General features: G+C 34.8%; 1 protein-coding gene across 1 annotated transcript; it reads right to left on the reverse strand.

Annotated features, from left to right (window-relative positions):
- Positions 1–206: 206 nt before the first annotated feature.
- Positions 207–19,346, reverse strand: IL18RAP (interleukin 18 receptor accessory protein). The gene is made up of 7 exons (XM_074192211.1): positions 19,200–19,346; positions 16,747–16,818; positions 16,254–16,377; positions 14,326–14,474; positions 13,307–13,444; positions 1,719–1,892; positions 207–1,563 (listed from the first exon to the last, which is right to left on the reverse strand). Exons 1-7 carry the CDS (start codon positions 19,342–19,344, stop codon positions 1,205–1,207), a joined length of 1,161 nt encoding a protein of 386 aa, XP_074048312.1. The 5' UTR covers positions 19,345–19,346; the 3' UTR covers positions 207–1,204.
- Positions 19,347–19,727: the final 381 nt, after the last annotated feature.

Genomic DNA, 19,727 nt, shown 5'->3' on the forward strand with positions numbered 1-19,727 from the left:
TTTTTTTTTTAAATACACCAAGGGGCGGCTAGGTGGCATAGTGGATAAAGCATTGGCCCTGGAGTCAGGATTACCTGGGTTCAAATCCTGTCTCAGACACTTGATAATTACCTAACTGTGTGGCCTTGGACAAGCCACTTAACCCTGTTTGCCTTGCAAAAACCTAAAAAGAAAATACACCACATTTTAAAGTTTAATTTGCATTATTAACATTTATTTATTACTTTCTTAAATTTAGAAAATCAATAAAATAAACAACCAAGTATTAATGTGATAACATTTGTCAATTTCCACACTCAAAATTTAACAATCAGCTCTCCCAAACTATTGCGAGTTAGCTCCAGTACATCCTTGCTGCCTTCCTCTGTTCTTCATTTCTGACTCCTGGTCTCCCCATTCATGAATTAATCAAATCTCAGAAGTGAAATTGCCTTTTGTGTTTACATAACACTCTTTCCATTTTACAGATGAAGAAATTGAGATGCAGAGATGAGTAGTGGCTTGCTTAACACAGCTAACTTTAAAAATAAAATTAATGGACAAATTGAAACTACCTCCATCTTTCTACCTATAGTCTAACATCCTTTCCATGTTGTTTAACACCATGCTGTCTCCCTATTACTCATACCTGCCCTCTTGGACACTCATCTTGTTATTCACTGGCTTGGGTATTTAAAGCCAACCCAGTCCTCATTCTGCCTTGTGATCATACCCATTTGCTTCCTGACCCACATACCTTCTTTCCCACACCCCAGAGCTTTCAATGGAACAATGAGCAGTAAATGCCAAGAAACCTTCAGTCAGGGTCATAATCATTTCAAATATAAAGCCTTCATGTGATTTTGTTAATAGACAAAAAGTCATGTATATATAATATATTCATTTATCATTTTAAATGGCAATATATGCCACAAAACACCATAGATGAGCTTCCGTGATTAATTTTTCTGCTATTGAATTCACTCCCTTGGATGATGGACAACATTGGTTTTAAAGAATGCTGTCCTTCTTTAGAGAAGGAAGTCTAAGGTTATACAGTGCTGTTCAAGTTTGTTGCTGTGCCCATAAGTCTAGCATTGACCTGTAGGAAAACTTCCCTGCAGGCTCTTGGGAAGGCAGAAGGCAGCATGGCTGACTTTACCATTCCTTGAGCCAGTAGCACCTCCCAGTGGTTTCTGTTATAGTTAATGTTTCTTTCTTTTTTTTAAGAGAGAATTCCTGAGAAAATCTTAAACCCTTTCCCTCGTAATCCCTGGTGAGTTTTCACAGGCATATGGTATCGGACACAGTTCCAGAATCGGGAATTTGAAGGTGCTGATTTTGAACTTTTCCAAGTGATAGTGGGAAGTACAGTAAGAGCTTTCTTCACTCGGTGAGGTAAAGAATCTGGCTCTTTGAAGGAAGAGAATTTAATTAAAATGAGTTTCAGTGTTTGATCTTCCAAGGCAAGATTGACTGCTGCTTGCAGCTCAAAGACAGAGGGGCTATTCACATAGTTGGGACTCAGAACACAAATGACTCTCCGACTCTGCTTGATGATTCTCACAATATCTTCTGTATAAGCTAAGGGAAAGAAACAAGGATTTCATTATGAGTACTCTATGACATTCCTCATTCCTGCAAGCATTATGAGTCTAAGGTGTCCTCCAAAAAACCCAGAGGGTGCTAACGGCACAGATGTTCAGGTAAGGAAGAAAACTCTATCTACACCCACTTACCTCCTCCTGGGATCACATCCCTTTCAAACAAACACAAGGTGTAACCATATTTTTTTTCCAACACTTTAGGAAGTAAATCCAATGCAAAGCTTTCCTCATTTGGAGATGAAGGGTCCAGGTTATCAAAGGAGTCGTGTTTAGCATAGGACACAAAGGCGTCAAATTCTTTCCTATCTGATGGGGAAAAAGAAAGTGGGAAAATAACTTGAATCCCTTTTTCTATTTTAATAGAACAGAAGTATAATCGACATGTTGCTTCAATTTTGTCTGATTCTTTGTGACCCCATTTGGAGTTTTCTTGGTCAAGATACTGGAGAGTTGTCATTACTTTCTCAGCTCATTTTACAGAAGAGGAAACTGAAGCAAACAGGGTTGTGACTTGTCCAGGATCACACAGATAGTCAGTGTCTGAGATCAGATTTGAACTCATGAAAAAGAGTCTTCCTAACTCTAGGTCCAATCCTCTATCCACTGGGCCACCTAGCTGCTCATCATATAAAATGGATACATTCATATGTTTATAGGGGTTACATGAAAAAGTGTGTGTTTGTATACTGATTTCATTTAGCAAATAAACTGAAAGATGAAATATTTTGCAAAATTTAAAATACTATATCAGTCATTAATTAATAATTAATTGCACTTATTATTAATAATTTGTTAGTAATTGTTGTTATTTAATTGATGGGGCAGCTAGATAACACAGTACTGGCCTGGAGTCAGGAAGGCTCATTTCCTTGAGTTCAAATCTGAACTCAGACATTTACTAACTGAGGCTACTACCTAGGCAAGTCTCTTAATCCTGTTTGTCTCAGTTTCCTCATCTATCAAATGATCTGGTGAAGGAAATATGTCCAATGTCTTTGCCAAGAAAACTCCAAATAGACCAGCTAGATGGTAAAGTGGATAGAGGACCAGTCCTGGAGTCAGAAGGACCTGAATTCAAATGTGACCTCAGAAGCTTAATAATTACCTAGTTAAGTGATCTTGGGAATTTCACTTAAACCCCATTGCCTTGCAAAAAACAAACAAATGAAAAAAGAAAACTACAAATGGGGTAAAAAGTATTGGACCTGACTGAAAAATGAACAGCAACTTGATATTTAAAGGGCTGAAATTCTCATTTAATGACCATTATTAGACCAGAGTTAGAAAGATCTGGGTTCAAGTTTTACCTTTAACATACACTTTCTGAGTGATCCTGAGTCAGTAATTTAATTCTTTAGTGTTCCCTATTGAACTATAAATGATGAAACAGTTGGTTTGCTTTTGATAAAAAACCTTGTCTGAAGTCACACATCTAGTCCCTCTCCCAGAAAGAACGAAGACAGACAGTAAGACATATGCCAAGGGCATAGCATAATTTTTAATTGTAAGTGAATACTAGGATTTGAGTTGGCTAAGTGAATGATGTTTCAGGATATTGTTGCAATATAAATCAATCATTGCAATTTGTTGAATTATTTGAGAAGAGTGATGATACTAAAAACTGATAATTTGTTTTCTGTTCAGCTATAACAATGGATTTTATTTTTGTGGATTTAAAGATTTCCATAGCTTTTTTTCCTCACACCAACTCTGAGAGATAAGTTAACTTTGATTTCCCCATTTTAGCAATTCTAAGAGGTAATGTGATTACTCCACAATCATGCAGCTAATAAAGTTTGTATTAGGGTTTGATGTAGATATTTCTATTTTCTAATTATATAGTCTATTGGATGCATATATTCATTATTTAATGATGCAAATTAGCAGTCCTCTATTGCCTCCATCACTTTCATGACAGATAGCAATTGAATATCACACATAAACAGCTCTTTTTTTTTTCAATTAAAAGAAAAAGAAGACTTGGTCTCCCAATCTCATCCACATTGGAAATGCAGAATCCATTTACAGGCCTGAGCCTACACCTGATCATCATTGGCGCTTTTGACCTGCTCCATTTCTGACCTGAATAGGATCTCTCCTATCTGATGCAGGGTGCCAGATACTCCCCACATTGATTCAGAATTTGGTGTGATTGGCTTAGTTCCCCCACTTCTCAGTATTGCTGAACTCAAGGAATCTAGCATCCTCAGCTAGGATTATAGGTATGCTCTACTACTATTTGTTCCATCTAACACTTTCCCTAATTTGTTGTTGTTTAGTCATTTTTCAATCATATCTAAGTCATTATAACCTCTTTTGGGGGGTTTTCTTGGCAAAGACACTGGAGTGGCTTACTATTCCTCACCATTTCCTTCTCCAGCTCATTTTACAGATAAGGAACTGATATTAAATGGTTAAATGACTTACTCAGGATTACAAAACTAGCAAGTGTCTGAGGTTGGGTGATCAATCGGTCTTCCTGATTCCTGGCCCCAGTTGTATAATTTTGTGGCCCAGCTTGGTCTAAAGTTATAAGGGACTAATTACAGACCATACCCCATTGCAAGGAATTCCACTGAAATGCCAAAAAATAAAATAAAATAAAATACCATTACCATCACCAACACCATCAAGTCTTTAAAATGAAATTTTCTATCAATGTCCCATTTATTTGAGTGAAGTTAAACTTAAGAAATTCCAGAAATGAAAGAACCTAATTTGAATTCCCCTTAAAGTTCACTGTAATAGCATTTTGCCTAGTTAGCAATAATAATTACCTATAATTATGTAGCTTTTACCCACTTATAAATTTCTTTTAGTAAGAATTTCTATCTTCAATGGGAAAAAGTACATTAACAAAACTAATATACAATTAAAATAATGGTGTCTGGATCTTAATCTTGACCTTTGACCCTAGATTGCTATGTGGCCTTGAAGGACATGTCATTTAACTTAAGGTCTACCTATGCCACATGACTATTGATATGTAAATAAGAAAATAAATGAAAAAGTACTTTGAAATGTATAAAAATGTACACAATTGAATTTATTATCAGAGAAGAAAGATCTATTTTCAAGTTCTTGCTCATGAGCTTTGTAACCATGCTGTCACCTTACAATAGTGATGATGAAAATTATGATGAAATTGATGATGTCAGATTAATGTGAGGTCAAAGCCTTAGATTCTTGTATGCAAAATGGGAACAAATTTGTATTGGCAACTCTCAGTTGTGAGGAATGTGAGGAAATGGCTAAATTATAGCAAATTATATAGACATGAAACTATAATTGTATTAAGTAGGCATCGATGATTGCTTTTATTACAGGATTCTAAATTATTTACAAGTTATATTATTTCTTTTAGGAAATTTAGTACATGTGTTAAATGATGCTCTGTAGTAGGTTGTGTGAGATAGAAAGGGTACTGTCTCTGGAGTCAGAGGACTTGGGTTCAAATTAAGTACTTCAAATTAAGACTTTGGTTAAGTCATTTAACTCTCCAGGTCTCAGTTTTCACATCTAAAAGATGAAGAGACTGGACTAGATGATTTCTAAGGACCCTTCCAGCTCTAGGTCTGATTCAATAATGGTGATTATGATGTTATAATTGTGATGATTATTAATTATCATAATTTCCTGAGTCTTTTCATGTCATTAAGTTAGTCCACAAACACTTTATTTAAAATCCTATGCTAAGCATCAGGGATATGAAGAAAGATTAAAAAAATCTTTACCCTCAAGGAGCTCACATTCTAATATTGTTGACAATATGCCAACAATTAAGTATGTATGAAATATAGAGAAAATAAACTGGAAAATATCTCAGAGGGAGATACTAGCACTGGTGAGGTAGGAGAAGGGACTAGGAAAAACTTCTTGCAGAAAGTAGCATTTAGGTTGAGTCTTAAAAGAAACCAGGAAATAGAGATGGAGAGAGAATGTTCTAGGCATGGGAGAAGAAAAAGTCCAGAGTTGAGAGAAGTGTTATATTTAAGGAACAGCAAAAAGGGCCATGTTACTGAATCATAGAAAGGAGGGAAGTACATACAAGGAGTGAAGTAAAGTGCAAGTAAATTGGAAGTGTATCAAAGACCCTGGTTGGGAAGGCCTTTAAATGATAAAGGATTTTATATTTGATCCTGAATATAATAGGGAGCCATGGAGTCCATTGAGTGAGCAGGAGGCATAGCATGATCAAACTTTTGCTATAGAAAGATTTCATTGGCAACTGAATAGAGGAGATTCTGAACTCGGGGGGGGGGCAACCAACAACTAGAAAATTATTACAATAGTCTAGGAATGAAGTGAAGGTTTTGTACCAGGACAATACAAGAGGAGAGAATGAGACATGTATGTAGTTAGAAGTGATAGAATCTAGCAACAAATTGAATAAATGGGGTAAGTGCAGAGTTAGGAATAGAGGATAGCTCTCTAGGAAGATGTTTATGCTCTTGAGAATAAAGGAAAAGTTGGGAAGTGAGAAGAGTTCAAAGAGAAATATAATTAATTCAATTTCTTGGACTAGTTGAGTTGAGATGTAGACATCTAATTTGAGGTGTTTAATAAGTAAGTTAGTGATGTGAAACTAGAGGTCAGGAGACAGAACTAGATAAGTAGATCTTAAAATTATCTGCAAGGAAGAAGAAAGCTGACAAAATCACCAAGCAAGACATTATAGAGAGAAAAGAAAAAAATAGACCTTTGGGAATCACAAAGGTCTGATTTGGATGAAAATACAGCAAAGGAAGATGGGGAAGACTCATCAAACAGGTAGGAAATAAGTCCAGGAGAAAACAATGTCATAAAACCCTAGAGAAGTGAGAATCCAAGAGAAGAGAGACTATCTTTTCCTTTTCCAACCATTAGGTCCATTTATAGTTTATTGGCACATGTACCATACTTTCTGATATGCTTTTCTGAGTTCTATTCTATTCATTTACAGATATTACTATAGTTCATCAGGGCCTCTGTGGTATAACCTCAAAACAATGGAATCCTAGTTTTACCAAGCTTTGCTTAGGTTTCAGTTGATCTTAACAATTCGATAACAATTTAAAGCCTTAATTTTTCTTCTTCTATTAGCATATGCACCTGGTGAAATCAGATAGATTAGTAAACCAGTTCAGTGAGAATAAAATTATAAGTTCAAAGATGCACCACCAGAAGGTTGGCCATGGAAGGATGGATTTTCTGGCCACAGCAAACCATGGAGACCACTAAGGTTTAGAAATGATATACTCTCTCATCTTGAGAGGTCATGGATTGGATAGTTCCTTTTCGGCTATGTTAAGGTAGTGATCCTTTCATATATGGGTTGGACTATGTTGCTTCAGAGGTTCCTTCAGATTCTCAAATTTTGAGATTCTGTGACTCATTGAGTACCCCAAAATAGTGGTAGCAGATAAAACATGAAGATCCACCAAAGAACAGAGAAGGGTCAGTAATGTAGATTGAAGGCAAAAAAAGAGCTTCTACTAAAATAACTTCAAAGTAAGCTAAATTTTTACTGAGAAAATTGAGGTCATTCTCTAATTCTCCATCTTAAACCCACTAACATTATCTCCAATTCTCTCATTTTTTATTTTAGTCACTGAAGGAGAGGCCTTTCTATTTGCCAAACTTACCCTTCAACTTGATCCTTTGATCTTATCAGTTCTAGTCTGGTTATGTAGCTTGCTTTTCCAGTCATCACCTAGTTTTCAATTCTAGTTTCTCCCTATCTCGTGGTTCCTTTCCTACTGTCCACAAAGACGGCTGAATAACCCCTATCCTTAAAAACTCACACTTGCCCTGCTACCCCTTCAAAACAACTCCATTCATTTTCAGAGTCAAACTTCTAAAAAATTCATATACCCTGAAACATCTACACTGAGTTCACTTCTCTAAGTCCCTTCTCACTTCCTTCTAATCTAGAATCTAACCTCATCCCTAAATTTAAAATGCTCTATCCTGGACCTTTAAGACAATCTTTTTACTGTTCTGCCTTCCTTAAGACTTTCTCCACTCCAATTCATCTTCAGCTTCCAAAATGAATTCCCTTACAGAGAAATATGACCATATTGTCTAGTAGTCAAAGTTCTTCAAATCCAGGTAGAATTTACATTTTGCAAAGATTAGTTAACCAACTCTTAACATTCAAACAGCTTGTTTATTTTTTTATTGTAAGACTCTTATAGTAGATTTCTACTTTTTTGATTGTACAGATATAACCCATGTCAGATTACTCACTGTCATGGGGAGGGGGGCAAGGAAGAGAGAGAAAAATATGGAACTCAAAGGCTAACAAATAAGATGAATGTTGTATGTAACTGGAAAAAAGAAAATAAAATAACATTCAAATATTCTCCTTTCCCCATACTCTATAATCCAGTAATACTGACCGCATTCTTATTTCTCAAACATGATGCTCCCATCTCTACTGATTTTGCCCTGGTTGTCTCTCAGGTCTAGAATACTCTTCTTCATATCTAAATCTCAGCCTAATTGGGACCTTCTGCAGGATGCTTTCCCTGGAACACCCAGCAGATAATTCCTTCCACTTTATGATTACCTTGTATCTACATCAGTGTTTTTAAATTAAATTTTATTTTTTTGTCTCTTGTATCTACTTTGCATCTAAATTGTTTGTGCCTAAATATATATTTCTCCCATTAGAATGTAAGCCATTAAAGAATATTTTGATTTTATCTTTGTACCCTTAGCTCTTATTGCTATAGTTGTTTAATAAATGTTTTTTGATTGATTGACTCATTAAACTATCAAATTACCAATGAAATTTAATTGCTTCTTGACCTTTCTTTTTGCACACACATTCTTTCCTTCCTGGAATTTTAAAAAACTGTTCCCTCTTTTTTTCCCTCAATCTCTATTACTGACCCTTCTCTATTCTTCTTTGATGGGTCCTCATGTTTTATCTGTTAATCATAGATCCAGGATTCTCTTTTCTTATTGTTCAATTGCTTCAATTGTGACCTCACTTGGTATTTTCTTGGTAAAGATACTGGAATGATTTGCTAATAAATTTCTGAGTCAATTTTGAACTCAAGAATATGAGTCTTTCTGATTCCAGACCTGTCACTATATCCACTGCAGCTCCTAGCTCTGAAATCTTAAGTATTTAATGAATATTTGAATAAATTAACTAGAAATACAGTTTCCGAATTTTGTCAGCAGAGGGCACTATATTACTGTTCTAAAAATATAACATTGCCATTCAGACCCACCTGGCCAAAAGAAAAAAAAATCCAAGAGTTTAAGAAACTGAACAAACCTTAATATCATTTGGCTTTTAATCCTCCTTCTTCATTTTACAGATGAGGAAATAAGAAGCAGAGAAGTAAATAATTTCCTTAAGTTTAAAAGTCAGTTACTTGGTCACTAAGTCACTGTCTTTTAAATTTTTTTTATTATTATTTTATTTAAGGCAATGGGGTTAAGTGACTTGCCCAAGATCACAGAGCTAGGCCATTATTACATGCCTAAGGCCAGTTTTGAATTCTGGTCCTCCTGACTCCAGCATCAGTGCTCTATCCACTGTAACACCTAGCTGACCCCCCCCCCCCACTATCAGTCTTACAATGAAGATATAAGCAAACTGTTTGAATGTTAACTTATCTTTGCAAAATGTAAAAGAATTTTTGGTGCTTTCTTTATGAGGAGCATCTTCAGTTATTCTTCAGTTTCTACTCAGATATATACTACAGTACCAGGTTAATTGAAAGTTTTAAAACCAAGTACTTAAAATGACATAGCCCAAAGTTTGACAAAATCAAATTTGTCTTGGTCCAATAAAATCAGGGGCAACTAGCTGGTGCAGTGAATAGAGTGCCTAACTTAGAGTCAGGAAGACCTGAGTTCAAATCCAGCTTCAGAAACTTACTAGCTGTGCAACCTTAGACATGTCACATAGTCCTGTTTGCTTTAGTTTCCTCATCTGTCAAATGAGTTGGGGGCGGGGGGAGGCAAATCATTCCAATATCCTTGACAAGAAAACTTCAAATGGGGTTACAAAGAAAAAGACATAACTGAACAATGAAAACAAATGTAATCTACTTGCCTCAGCACCATTCCTATACTGCAGTCCCATATTTCTGATGACAGTTTTTGAATAATAAATCTAATATAGTTAGATCATAATAGATCTAATCAAAGTAATAGGGGGGAAAAGGCTTAAATCTAAAAACAGGAGAAGTTATGGTTCAAATATTACCACTGACACTTAACTAATTCTATTACTCTTTGCTCAAGGTCACCTATCCTCCTGACTCCAAGGCTAATGCTGTAGCTATACTGCTCCATCTAGCTGCCCTAGGTGACATAGTGAAGGTGACTGGCTTTGGAGTGCAGAGAAAGAGAATTTGAATCCAGCCTCAGACACTTGACTCGTATTAGCTGTGTGACCTTGGACAAGTCACTTAATCCTGATTGCCTCACAAACAGGGTCATCTCCAGTTGTCCTGATTCATATCTGGCCACTGGATCCAGATGGTACTAGAGGAAAATGTAAGTTTGATGACTTAGCACAGCATTCTCTCACTCAAATCCATTTTATGTATCACCTCCCCTGATGTCATGGTCTTTGAAAATGAAGGATAAATATTATTATCTATTACTCTAGGCAAATCATTTAAACTCTTTCAACATATCAGAGGCATGTAAGAGACTGGAATTACAGTGTCTATTGGAGTTGTAAGAATCAACTAAAGTTAACATGGGAAATAATTTTTAAAACTTTAAAGCACTGTATGAATAAATATTTTTAACTAACACTCATTCTTTTCCTTTCTATTTTGTGAAAACTATTTTTACTCAATACAAATTTTGGCAGAGTATGAAAAGCACAAGGCAACAAGGTTATCAATTCCTTATAAATAGTTGAGTCAGATTCAACATGTCCAAAATTGAACTCAGGATTCTACTGTGCCCCAACTCCAAGACCTCCTCTTTTCTATCCCACCCCAACCCCAAGACTTCCTCTTACAGTCCAAGGCACCACCCTGCCACCTGGACTTCTAACTGTAATATTATCTCTGAATCTTCTCTCTTGACTACAATGTACATCACTTGACAGATTCCATAATTTCTTTCTTCACAATATCTCTCACAAATTTTCCTTTCGCTTCCCTCACATACAGTAGTTTTTAATGATTTCTCATTTTAACTAAAATAAGCTCCCCCTGTCTCTAGACCACTGTCAGTTCAGCTACCTAAATGATTTCTTCAAGTGAAGGTAGGGCCACATCTTCAAGAAATTCCAATAGCTCTCTCTTATCATTAATATTGAATAAGAAGTCCTTTGTCAGTAAAAATCTTTATATCTGGTCCCCCTACCTTTGCAATCTTTGTGCATTCTAACCCCCTCCACATACTCTACAATGTAACAATACTGATCTACCTCAAAGATGACAGCCCATCTCCTGCTTCCATGTCTTGCCATTGGATGTTCCCCATCCTTAGAAGATTCTCCCTTCTAATTTCTGAGTTCTAGAATTCTTCACTTCCTTTTAAAGAATCAGCTCAATCACAAAATCCTGCAAGAGATCTTACCTTGTCTCCTAGTTAATAGGTCAGTCTCTAGGGATAGCCTCTTTTATTTGTATTTATCTTTTATACCTCCTTCATTTCAGCATAAACACTCTGAGACTGGGTACTGGTTTTGCTTTTTCTTTGTTTCTCCAATATCTACAATAGCACCTCCCACATAGTAAGTATTAATAAATACTTATTGTTGGATTGATTGATTGAGAGTACTCATACCGGAATGGTGACTACACACCTGTAATCCCTACTGTGAAGGAGATTGAGGCTAGTAGATCTCAAATTTAGGAGTTCTGAATTTTACTGGACTAACCTATGTATACACAGTAAGATTAATATTAATATGGTAAGCCTTTTGGATTAATATTAATATGGTAAGCCTAAGTTTCCTAAAATGTGACAAACTAATCCAGGTCAGAAAACAGGGAAGGTCTTGGAATTTCTCAAGTGGGGTGGTAATATGGACTAACTATACTCTTAGAAATAATTTTTGATGATGTTGAATGGGGAAGGATTTGTAATAGGAAAAGGTATTTGCTAATAGATTAGCTCTCATTCTAATTAGAGTGATAAAGCCTTGAATTCCAGCTTGGCTGAGATAGTAAGATGCAGTCTTAAATAAATGAAAACATAAAAGGACAAGGCAAGGCAAAAGAAACATATTGATTCTCTTTTTCCAGTTCTAAGCAGATCTATAACACAAAGTAATCTTAAAGATATCTAGAATCAAGAAAATAAAGATTATATGATTTTCTGAAGAACCAGGAAAATTCACAATTCAACAAGATCAAAGGATCATGGGAGAGGTTTAGCCCTGGAAGGGTACCCTAGTGGCCATTAGATCTAACCTCTTCATTTTACAGAGGAGGAAAACAATCACCAGAGGAAATGAAACAATTTGAACAATGTCATTCAGGTAATAATAAGTGACAGAACCTTGAATCAAACTCAGGTCCTCTGATTTAAAATGCTTTTCCTTTTTACTTCACTATGGAACCTCACTTTTGAATAAATGATTAGAGTATTTTATTAGTGAGAATATCTTCCCCTTTTCATTTTTCAAAGGCATTCTACAACTATCCTTTTATCTATGTACCTCCCTATGTTCTCCTTATAATCCTCAGTGAGTATCAATGGGAGCATGTAGATTGGCTTTTAAAAAAATCTATAGTCCACCTATGGATAATTGAACATTTTCCTACTGTATTGTCATTAGCCCACCTCATTGTCAATAGTAATAAACTTAACTTTCCTATCTAAATCTTGGGAAAGGTACTTTTCTGGCCTATTGGAGAACACTTAAACTTTTCATAAGTGCTTGTTCAACCATTCAGTCATGTCTAACTCTTTCTCAGTCCTTGGACCAACTATCCATGGTGTTTTCTTGGCAAAATTACTGGAGTAGTTTGCTATTTCCTACACCAGTTTTATTCAGGCAGGGGTTAAGTGACTTGCCCAGGGTTATACAGAGAGTGTTTAAGGTCAGACTTGAATTCTGGTTTTTTTGAGCACTGACCCAGGGATTTTTCCACTGCACCACATAGCTGCCCTCTTACAAATTTGAGAAATACCTAAGCACATCCTGACTTTATGGTATGATTAAGGAATATGCCTGAAGTAAGATAAAAGAAAGCAATAAATATATTAAGGTGTTATTAAGTGTCATATACCTTGCCAGAGACACCCGGGTACCCAGAGCAGACTGGCAGCCATATACAATCAGAGATTCTTTTATTCCAGATTGACCCTACTAAATACTTGCCAAAACTAGATGCTATATATACTCTGCTGTAGCACAAGAATACATATTTGACCAGTCCTCCATAAAGTTTGGAGGAATACGAAGAGCAATTTCCCCTAAATAAAAAAAAAAAAAACATAACCCAAATCTTACTAAATAAAACAGCATGGTCCAGTGAATGGAATGCTCTTTTTTTACTTGTGAAGTTACAAATTTTCTGCTTTCATTACCCAGTGAGAAGGCAAGCAATATGATACTCATTATACAAATGAAGTCATATTAGCCATGTTGCAAATAAAAAAGCAAGAAAAATAAAATGGAAAAATATACTTTAATCTGAATTCAGAGTTCCTCAATTATAAGAGAACATTTTCAAACACCCACATACTATTGACGGCTCATTTCAATTACTTAAGAGAAAATCCAAGTCTACAGAACTTACCCTCTAGAGTTTCATCCTTGGCTTGGTAAGTCCGATACAGAAGGACTATTTCAACCCAGTAACGATAGATGAAAGCGCTTGCCATGAGAATTACCACCAGTGTTATAGTGGTGCCAAACAGTATGTATTTGAAAAGCCCTGGGAAGAAAAAAAAAATCACTGCTTTTATTCTCCAATAATACTCTTGCATTAACAGATCTAAAGACAAGACCACATTTACATAAAAAATGTATTACAAAAGAACCTTCATTTTCAAACACAACCATTTAGTTCATAATCACTTTCATAAAAACCCCTCTACAGTGTTAGATGTACTTAGAAAGTCCTGAATTTGGTTTTGGATCTCAGCTTGCCCCTGGGACTTGGGACAAGTTATTTAATCTCTCTGGTATTGTTTTTTCATCTTAAAAGTTAAGTGCTTGATGATCTCTAAGGTCCCTTCCAGTTCAAAAATAACGTGCTTATTATGTTAGGAATGAGTGAGGAAGTCAAGGAACCTTGAGAAGATTTATTCCTGGGAATTTGTCATAGTGTATTAGATTGTAAACTCTCAGACTACTGGCATCCACTTAAGAAAAGTCTATTAAAACAAGACAAACATCTAGATAAGGAGTCAGCATTGGGTCTGGAGATGGGAAGGCCTAAGTTCAAATACATCCTCAGATACTAGTGATACTAGGAAAAACTTAACCTCTGTCTGCCTCAGTTTCCTCAAATGTAAAATGGGAGTAATAATAGTACCTCCCTCCCAGAGTTGTTGTGAGGCTCAAATGATGTAAAATTTACAAAACACTTAGCACAGTGCCTAGTATTCAGTAGGGAAAACCCTATGCTGCTTTCTTTTTTTCCTTTCTTCCTAATGCATATGAGCAATCATATTAGTCCCTAGAGGTTGGCAGTTAACTAGAAATGAAGCTAAAATTAGAACTGGATTTCTCCTTTAAAATAAAGCCTACCTCATACCCACTTCCCTGTAGACATGGACAGACCACATTTTTTCATGCTGATTTGGGGTTTACCTCCTCTTTTCTGTTTCAGTTTGATGGTAACTGTAGTATTGCCCACAGAATTCTGAGCAAAACATGTATAATTCCTTAGTAGATCCTTTTTAGTTACTTCTTTCAAGTAGGCAATGGAATGTATATTTTTCCACTCCACTTTGTTTATACTAGGAAAGAAAGACACACCCATAACATACCTAGGTCATCAATGCAAAGAATGCATGTTAGTACCTCCTGTGAACCAACTCACAGCTTAGCTATTACCTGAAACTTCTTTATAGTCATAAAAATAAGAATCATATCTCAAAAATGACATAAAGTAAAAGGAAAGTGTTGAATTTGAAGTTAGAGGTCTTAGATCTGACTCCCTAGCTTTGCTATTCATTACCTAGGTGACCTTGAACAAGTCACTCTCACAAAGGTAGAAATCTCTGAGCCATTATTTTATTTGCAAAATGGAATATTCAGCCTACATAATTTCTAAAGATTTTTTTCTATCTAGATTTTATGATCCAATGTCCTTATGATTCAATCTGAATATACTGAATAGGAATAAGAAGTCAGAACAGAATTATTATGCTGAATTCTCTTGTTCTGAGGTCTGGTGGTAATTATATGGATTAAGAATCAAAGTAGAGAGTCCCTTTACCAGAGAGCTACCTCGTTGGACAATCAATAAACAGCTAATGAGTGCCTACTATGTGCCAGGGCATATGTGTCTTTGAGATTTAAGAGTTTTGAAAATTTACTGAAGACAAGGGGTGAGGTAGGGGGGTTAAAGTAGGAATAAAGTCATGGTAGTTTCTATCTGCTGACAAAATTAAACCATGAACAAACAGGGACAGTTAGAATTGAGAAGAGAGAAGTTGGATTGCCCCTTCTTTAGAGTCGGAAAATTGGTTTCCTATGCAGGAATTGGGAAGGAAGATTGGCCCTAAACTATTGAATTCTAGAAACCCTTCCTTCAGAGTAGTCCAAGGCTGGCCTTCGAGCATATCTCATCACCTAGAAAGTGAGGTATTTGAAAAGACCATAGGGCCCTTCAACTTCTTTAGTCACTTGTCTTGAGCAATGGGATCATAAAATAATACTCTGGAAAAGTAAGTGGTCCTGAGGCAGGATACATTTCAAGCATCTGACTCAAAAGTCTGGGAGTCAAGCGCTCTGGCTTTGAATGCCTTCTCTGGTACTACACCTCAATTTTTTTTCCTGACTCTGCTTTAGTATGTCTGTGTGTGTGTGTGTGTGTGTGTGTGTGTGTGTGTGTGTGTGTGTGTGTGTTATACTTCTTACAATGGCCTTTATAACTTTGGACAAGTCCTTGAACCTTTCTCAATATCAATTTCCTCATCTATAAAAAAGAGATGTGGACTAGATGGCTTCCAAGTTCCTTCCATTTCTACTGTTATGACCCTATGATTTCTGCTGATATTGGGAGCATCTCCTTCTAACAATGTAAGTTGTTCTACAACTTACAATCTCAGAAAATTGCCTGGGAAATTGAAACATTGACTTGTCTAGGGTCACATGATATGTGTAGAGGTGAGACTTGAATCCAGGTGGTCTTTACCTCTGACTTTCTATCCATTTGTCTCCTTTTTATCTCTCCATAAATATATATATATGCATATATAATCATATGTATGTATATACATATGTGTATGCACATAATTTTCCAAAATATTATTAAATCTTAAATCTGTACTTTTCAGACACATTGTATAATTTATAGGATCAGAAATCTAGAACTGAGAAGAATTTTAGGAATTAATTGGTCCATTTGTTTTATTTGATAGATGTTAAAAATGATATCTAGAAGGATAAAGCACTTGATGGAACAACAGTCAACATTTTTGAGATTATGCCCCCTTCCTAGAACTGAACTGAACTGAGTTTCGTTGGATTTTCATTTTACCTTTTGTTTTCTTGTATAAGTTTCATTTTACCTTTTGTTTTCTTGTATTAGTTCTTCAGTATTAAGTTCAGTATCTTCGACATACCATTTTATCACAGGGTTGAAATTTCTTTCAAAGCCAAAATATGCTTTGCACTCAAGAGTCAATGACTTTCCTGGAAACCAGTGAGGAAATAGGGAATAGAAAAGAATAATATGATCATTTTGTAGATGAGGAAACTGAGACTGTGTATAATACAAAAGGCAAGCTTATATAATACATGTATATATATGTACATGCATACATATATGTATGTATATGTATTTGTAGTTTTATATATATATATATATATATATATATATATATATATATATATATATATATATATATATATATGTTGTATATAGTTTGTAAAGATGGACATTTCCACACAGGTATGGTAGTTCTGGTAGAAGGGATGCATATAAGGAACATCGAGATATGTGACTTCCATTGTCCCTAGGTCTAAGGCTGCTTTGAAGGACAGAGACAGGTCCCAACTTACCAAGTTCCACTTCCAATGTCAACAAATCATATGTTGGGTCAGTAATGATTGGCTTGGATAGAGTATTTTTCACTGGAAAGGAAAACAAAGCTTTACTTTTTGCACTAGGAAAACTGACAAAGTTTTGGAATAAGATCTTGATTTGGAGACAAGTATTCAAATTTTCATCATCTCTCATCAGTTCCAGTACTAGGAAAACAGGGTTTTAAAAAAATTTTTATTTTATATTTATATTGTGCATGTATTGAGAGTGGGGATTGGGATTCTTATCTTAATGCCTTCTAAATGAAAGCATATTCCCCAAAGACCTATTAAGGAAGCAATACAACATAATGCTTGCTTCACAACCTAGGACACGTTGATAGAACAACAGTCAACATTTTTGAGATTATGACCCCCTTCCTAGAATAATAATGGCTTGCTTGAGATCACATTAGTAGACATACACATACACACACACACACACACACACACACACACACAAACACACACCGCACATGCATACCTTTATATAGAGTGTTTCAAAAAAGTTTTGCTACTGAATTTTAAAACAGCACCAAGGCTTTTGGGACAACTTATATATACATCGATGCCTTCTCTCACCTTAATATTATAAATCTTTTGTTCTTCTCAATGAATTCTAATTTATTTTATCTATCACTGGAGCAGGCCCCTTTTGTAGGTTTATTGGCATGGCATTAATATTATAAATTAACTTTAATGGTAGCCTCATAAATATAATATTGGCACGACCCAGTTACAGGCAATGAATATTGCTTCAGCTATTAAATTTGTTCTTTATATTTTTAAGAAGTACTTTGTAATTGAATTTATATAAAGTTTGAATGATTCCCAAAATATATATTGATTTTGTATAATTAAAAAACACATATATTACCATCTATTTATTGATTATATATCTTGTATGCACATAGTTGTAATAATATTTAAAAAGTTGTTTATAGGTCTTAAAACAATGTACAAATATTAGGGATTATTATTATTCCTCTAGAAAATGGATAATTTGGGAGGGAGAACCAAAGGAAACTGGGAAAGCACATGTTTTATTTTACTGATTTAACCTTCATAGATAAAATGATTTGTAAGCATTTTTGATTGTAAGCATTTGAAGTAATGAAAATTTTAGTACATGGATTAAGAAAAAGTTTTGGATCGAGCAATGACTTAGATTGTTTGCCCTTGAATTAACCTTTCTCTAATGTGACTAACATAGATTTCATTGTTGAAAAAAATACTTTAAGTTTTGTCTTTAATGCTTGGAGCTATATTTGGAAAGTATTTTTCTGGAGGAGTGCAAAAATGAGTATGTGCTTTAGAAAATTTTGAATTATATGAATGAACACATTTTGACAATAATTTTAAAATTGGAAAATGTATACAGTCTTATGATTAAGTGAACTTGATCCTGTGTTAATATTTTAAAAAGAAATTTATATCAAAAATAGAAACTCTAAAACTTGGACATTATAAAACAAAAACCAAAAAACAACTTTTGAGTCAAGAAACAAAATACAAAGAGGGAACCACTTAGCCTTCAAAAGTTAACAATGTTCAGCCTTGAGAATTAAGCCACTTCAAATAATACCAAGTTTCCTAAAATTTTTAAGGGCTTTTCTCTTGATTATTTAAATTGCATCAGACCATGATCTACTGACTCTATTTGTGGGAAAGTTTTCAAAATTATTTCTTGGGAAAGGAAGTCAACTACTTTTTAAATTAAATGAAAATAAAAAAAATGCCTTGGTGATTAAAAGGAAATTTTGATCATGGAAAAGTGAGCATTAAAAAATTGATTTTAGAGTTTTAAAATCCAGATGAATCTTAAAACTAGGGGCAGCTAGGTGGCATAGTGGATAAAGCACCAGCCCTGGAGTCAGGAGTACCTGAGTTCAAATCCAGTCTCAGACACTTAATGATTACCTAGGTATGTGGCCTTAGGCAAGCCACTTAACCCCGTTTGCCTTGCAAAAACCTAAAAAAACCAAAACTATATGGATATGCTAGGTGGTGCAGTGGATAGAACACAGGGTAACCTGGAGTAAGGAGGACCTGAGTTCAAATAGACCTCAAACACTTGATACTTACCAGCTGTGTTAATTTGAGTAAATCACTTAATCCCATTACCTTGCAAAAAACAAAACAAAACAAAACAAAACAAAACAAACAAGCTCAAAAAACACTATCTGGACTTTGTAAATTTATGGGGGTATCCATCTATATAGTGAAATTAAATAAAGTTTTTTTTAAAAGTGATTTGTTCTCTAAAAATGTAAATGGTGAGGTTTTTTAAAAAAAAATGAGTAAAGATTTTTATCTAATTATATATACAGTGTAATAGCACTAAGACCAATTAGCTTAATTTATAATTATAATTATAATTCAGAATTTCAGTGCTACATTTTAAGAACTTCATTGAACTAAATATTACTTACCAATAGTTTTCACTTCAACAACTGCTCTGACTATCCACCATGTTGAGTTAATATTCTGCTTATAATCACATACATAAACACCACAATATTCATAGAAAATTTCATCAAAGACAATGTTAGTGTTTATCCATTTAGGGCACAGCATTCCATTCTAATCCAAAGAGAAAGCAAAAATCAAGTAATTAAGCTTTTAATTTTATCATTAATTCATAGAAGCAGTCCTGTGATGATACAATAGAGTAAAGCCTTAATGGTTTGTTCATTCCAATTTACAGGAAACCACTTTTAACTCAAAATTTATTTGTAAATTGGTTTGGAACTCGGAATGCACTTTCCCTTTGAAATAATGTTATATTAGGTAGTTTTTCCCCTGTCATGAAAGTTTATATTTTTGAAGCATTGTACCATTAGAGCTTTAGTCAAAAGCAAATAAGCAGTAAGCAATCAATCAATCAATGAACCTCTATTAAGGATCAACAATGTGCTAAGTTCTTTTTTTAATGTTTTAAGCATTTTATTTGTTTTCCA

Source organism: Macrotis lagotis, chromosome 6 (genome assembly GCF_037893015.1).
Source record: "Macrotis lagotis isolate mMagLag1 chromosome 6, bilby.v1.9.chrom.fasta, whole genome shotgun sequence".
NCBI lineage: Eukaryota > Metazoa > Chordata > Mammalia > Peramelemorphia > Peramelidae > Macrotis > Macrotis lagotis.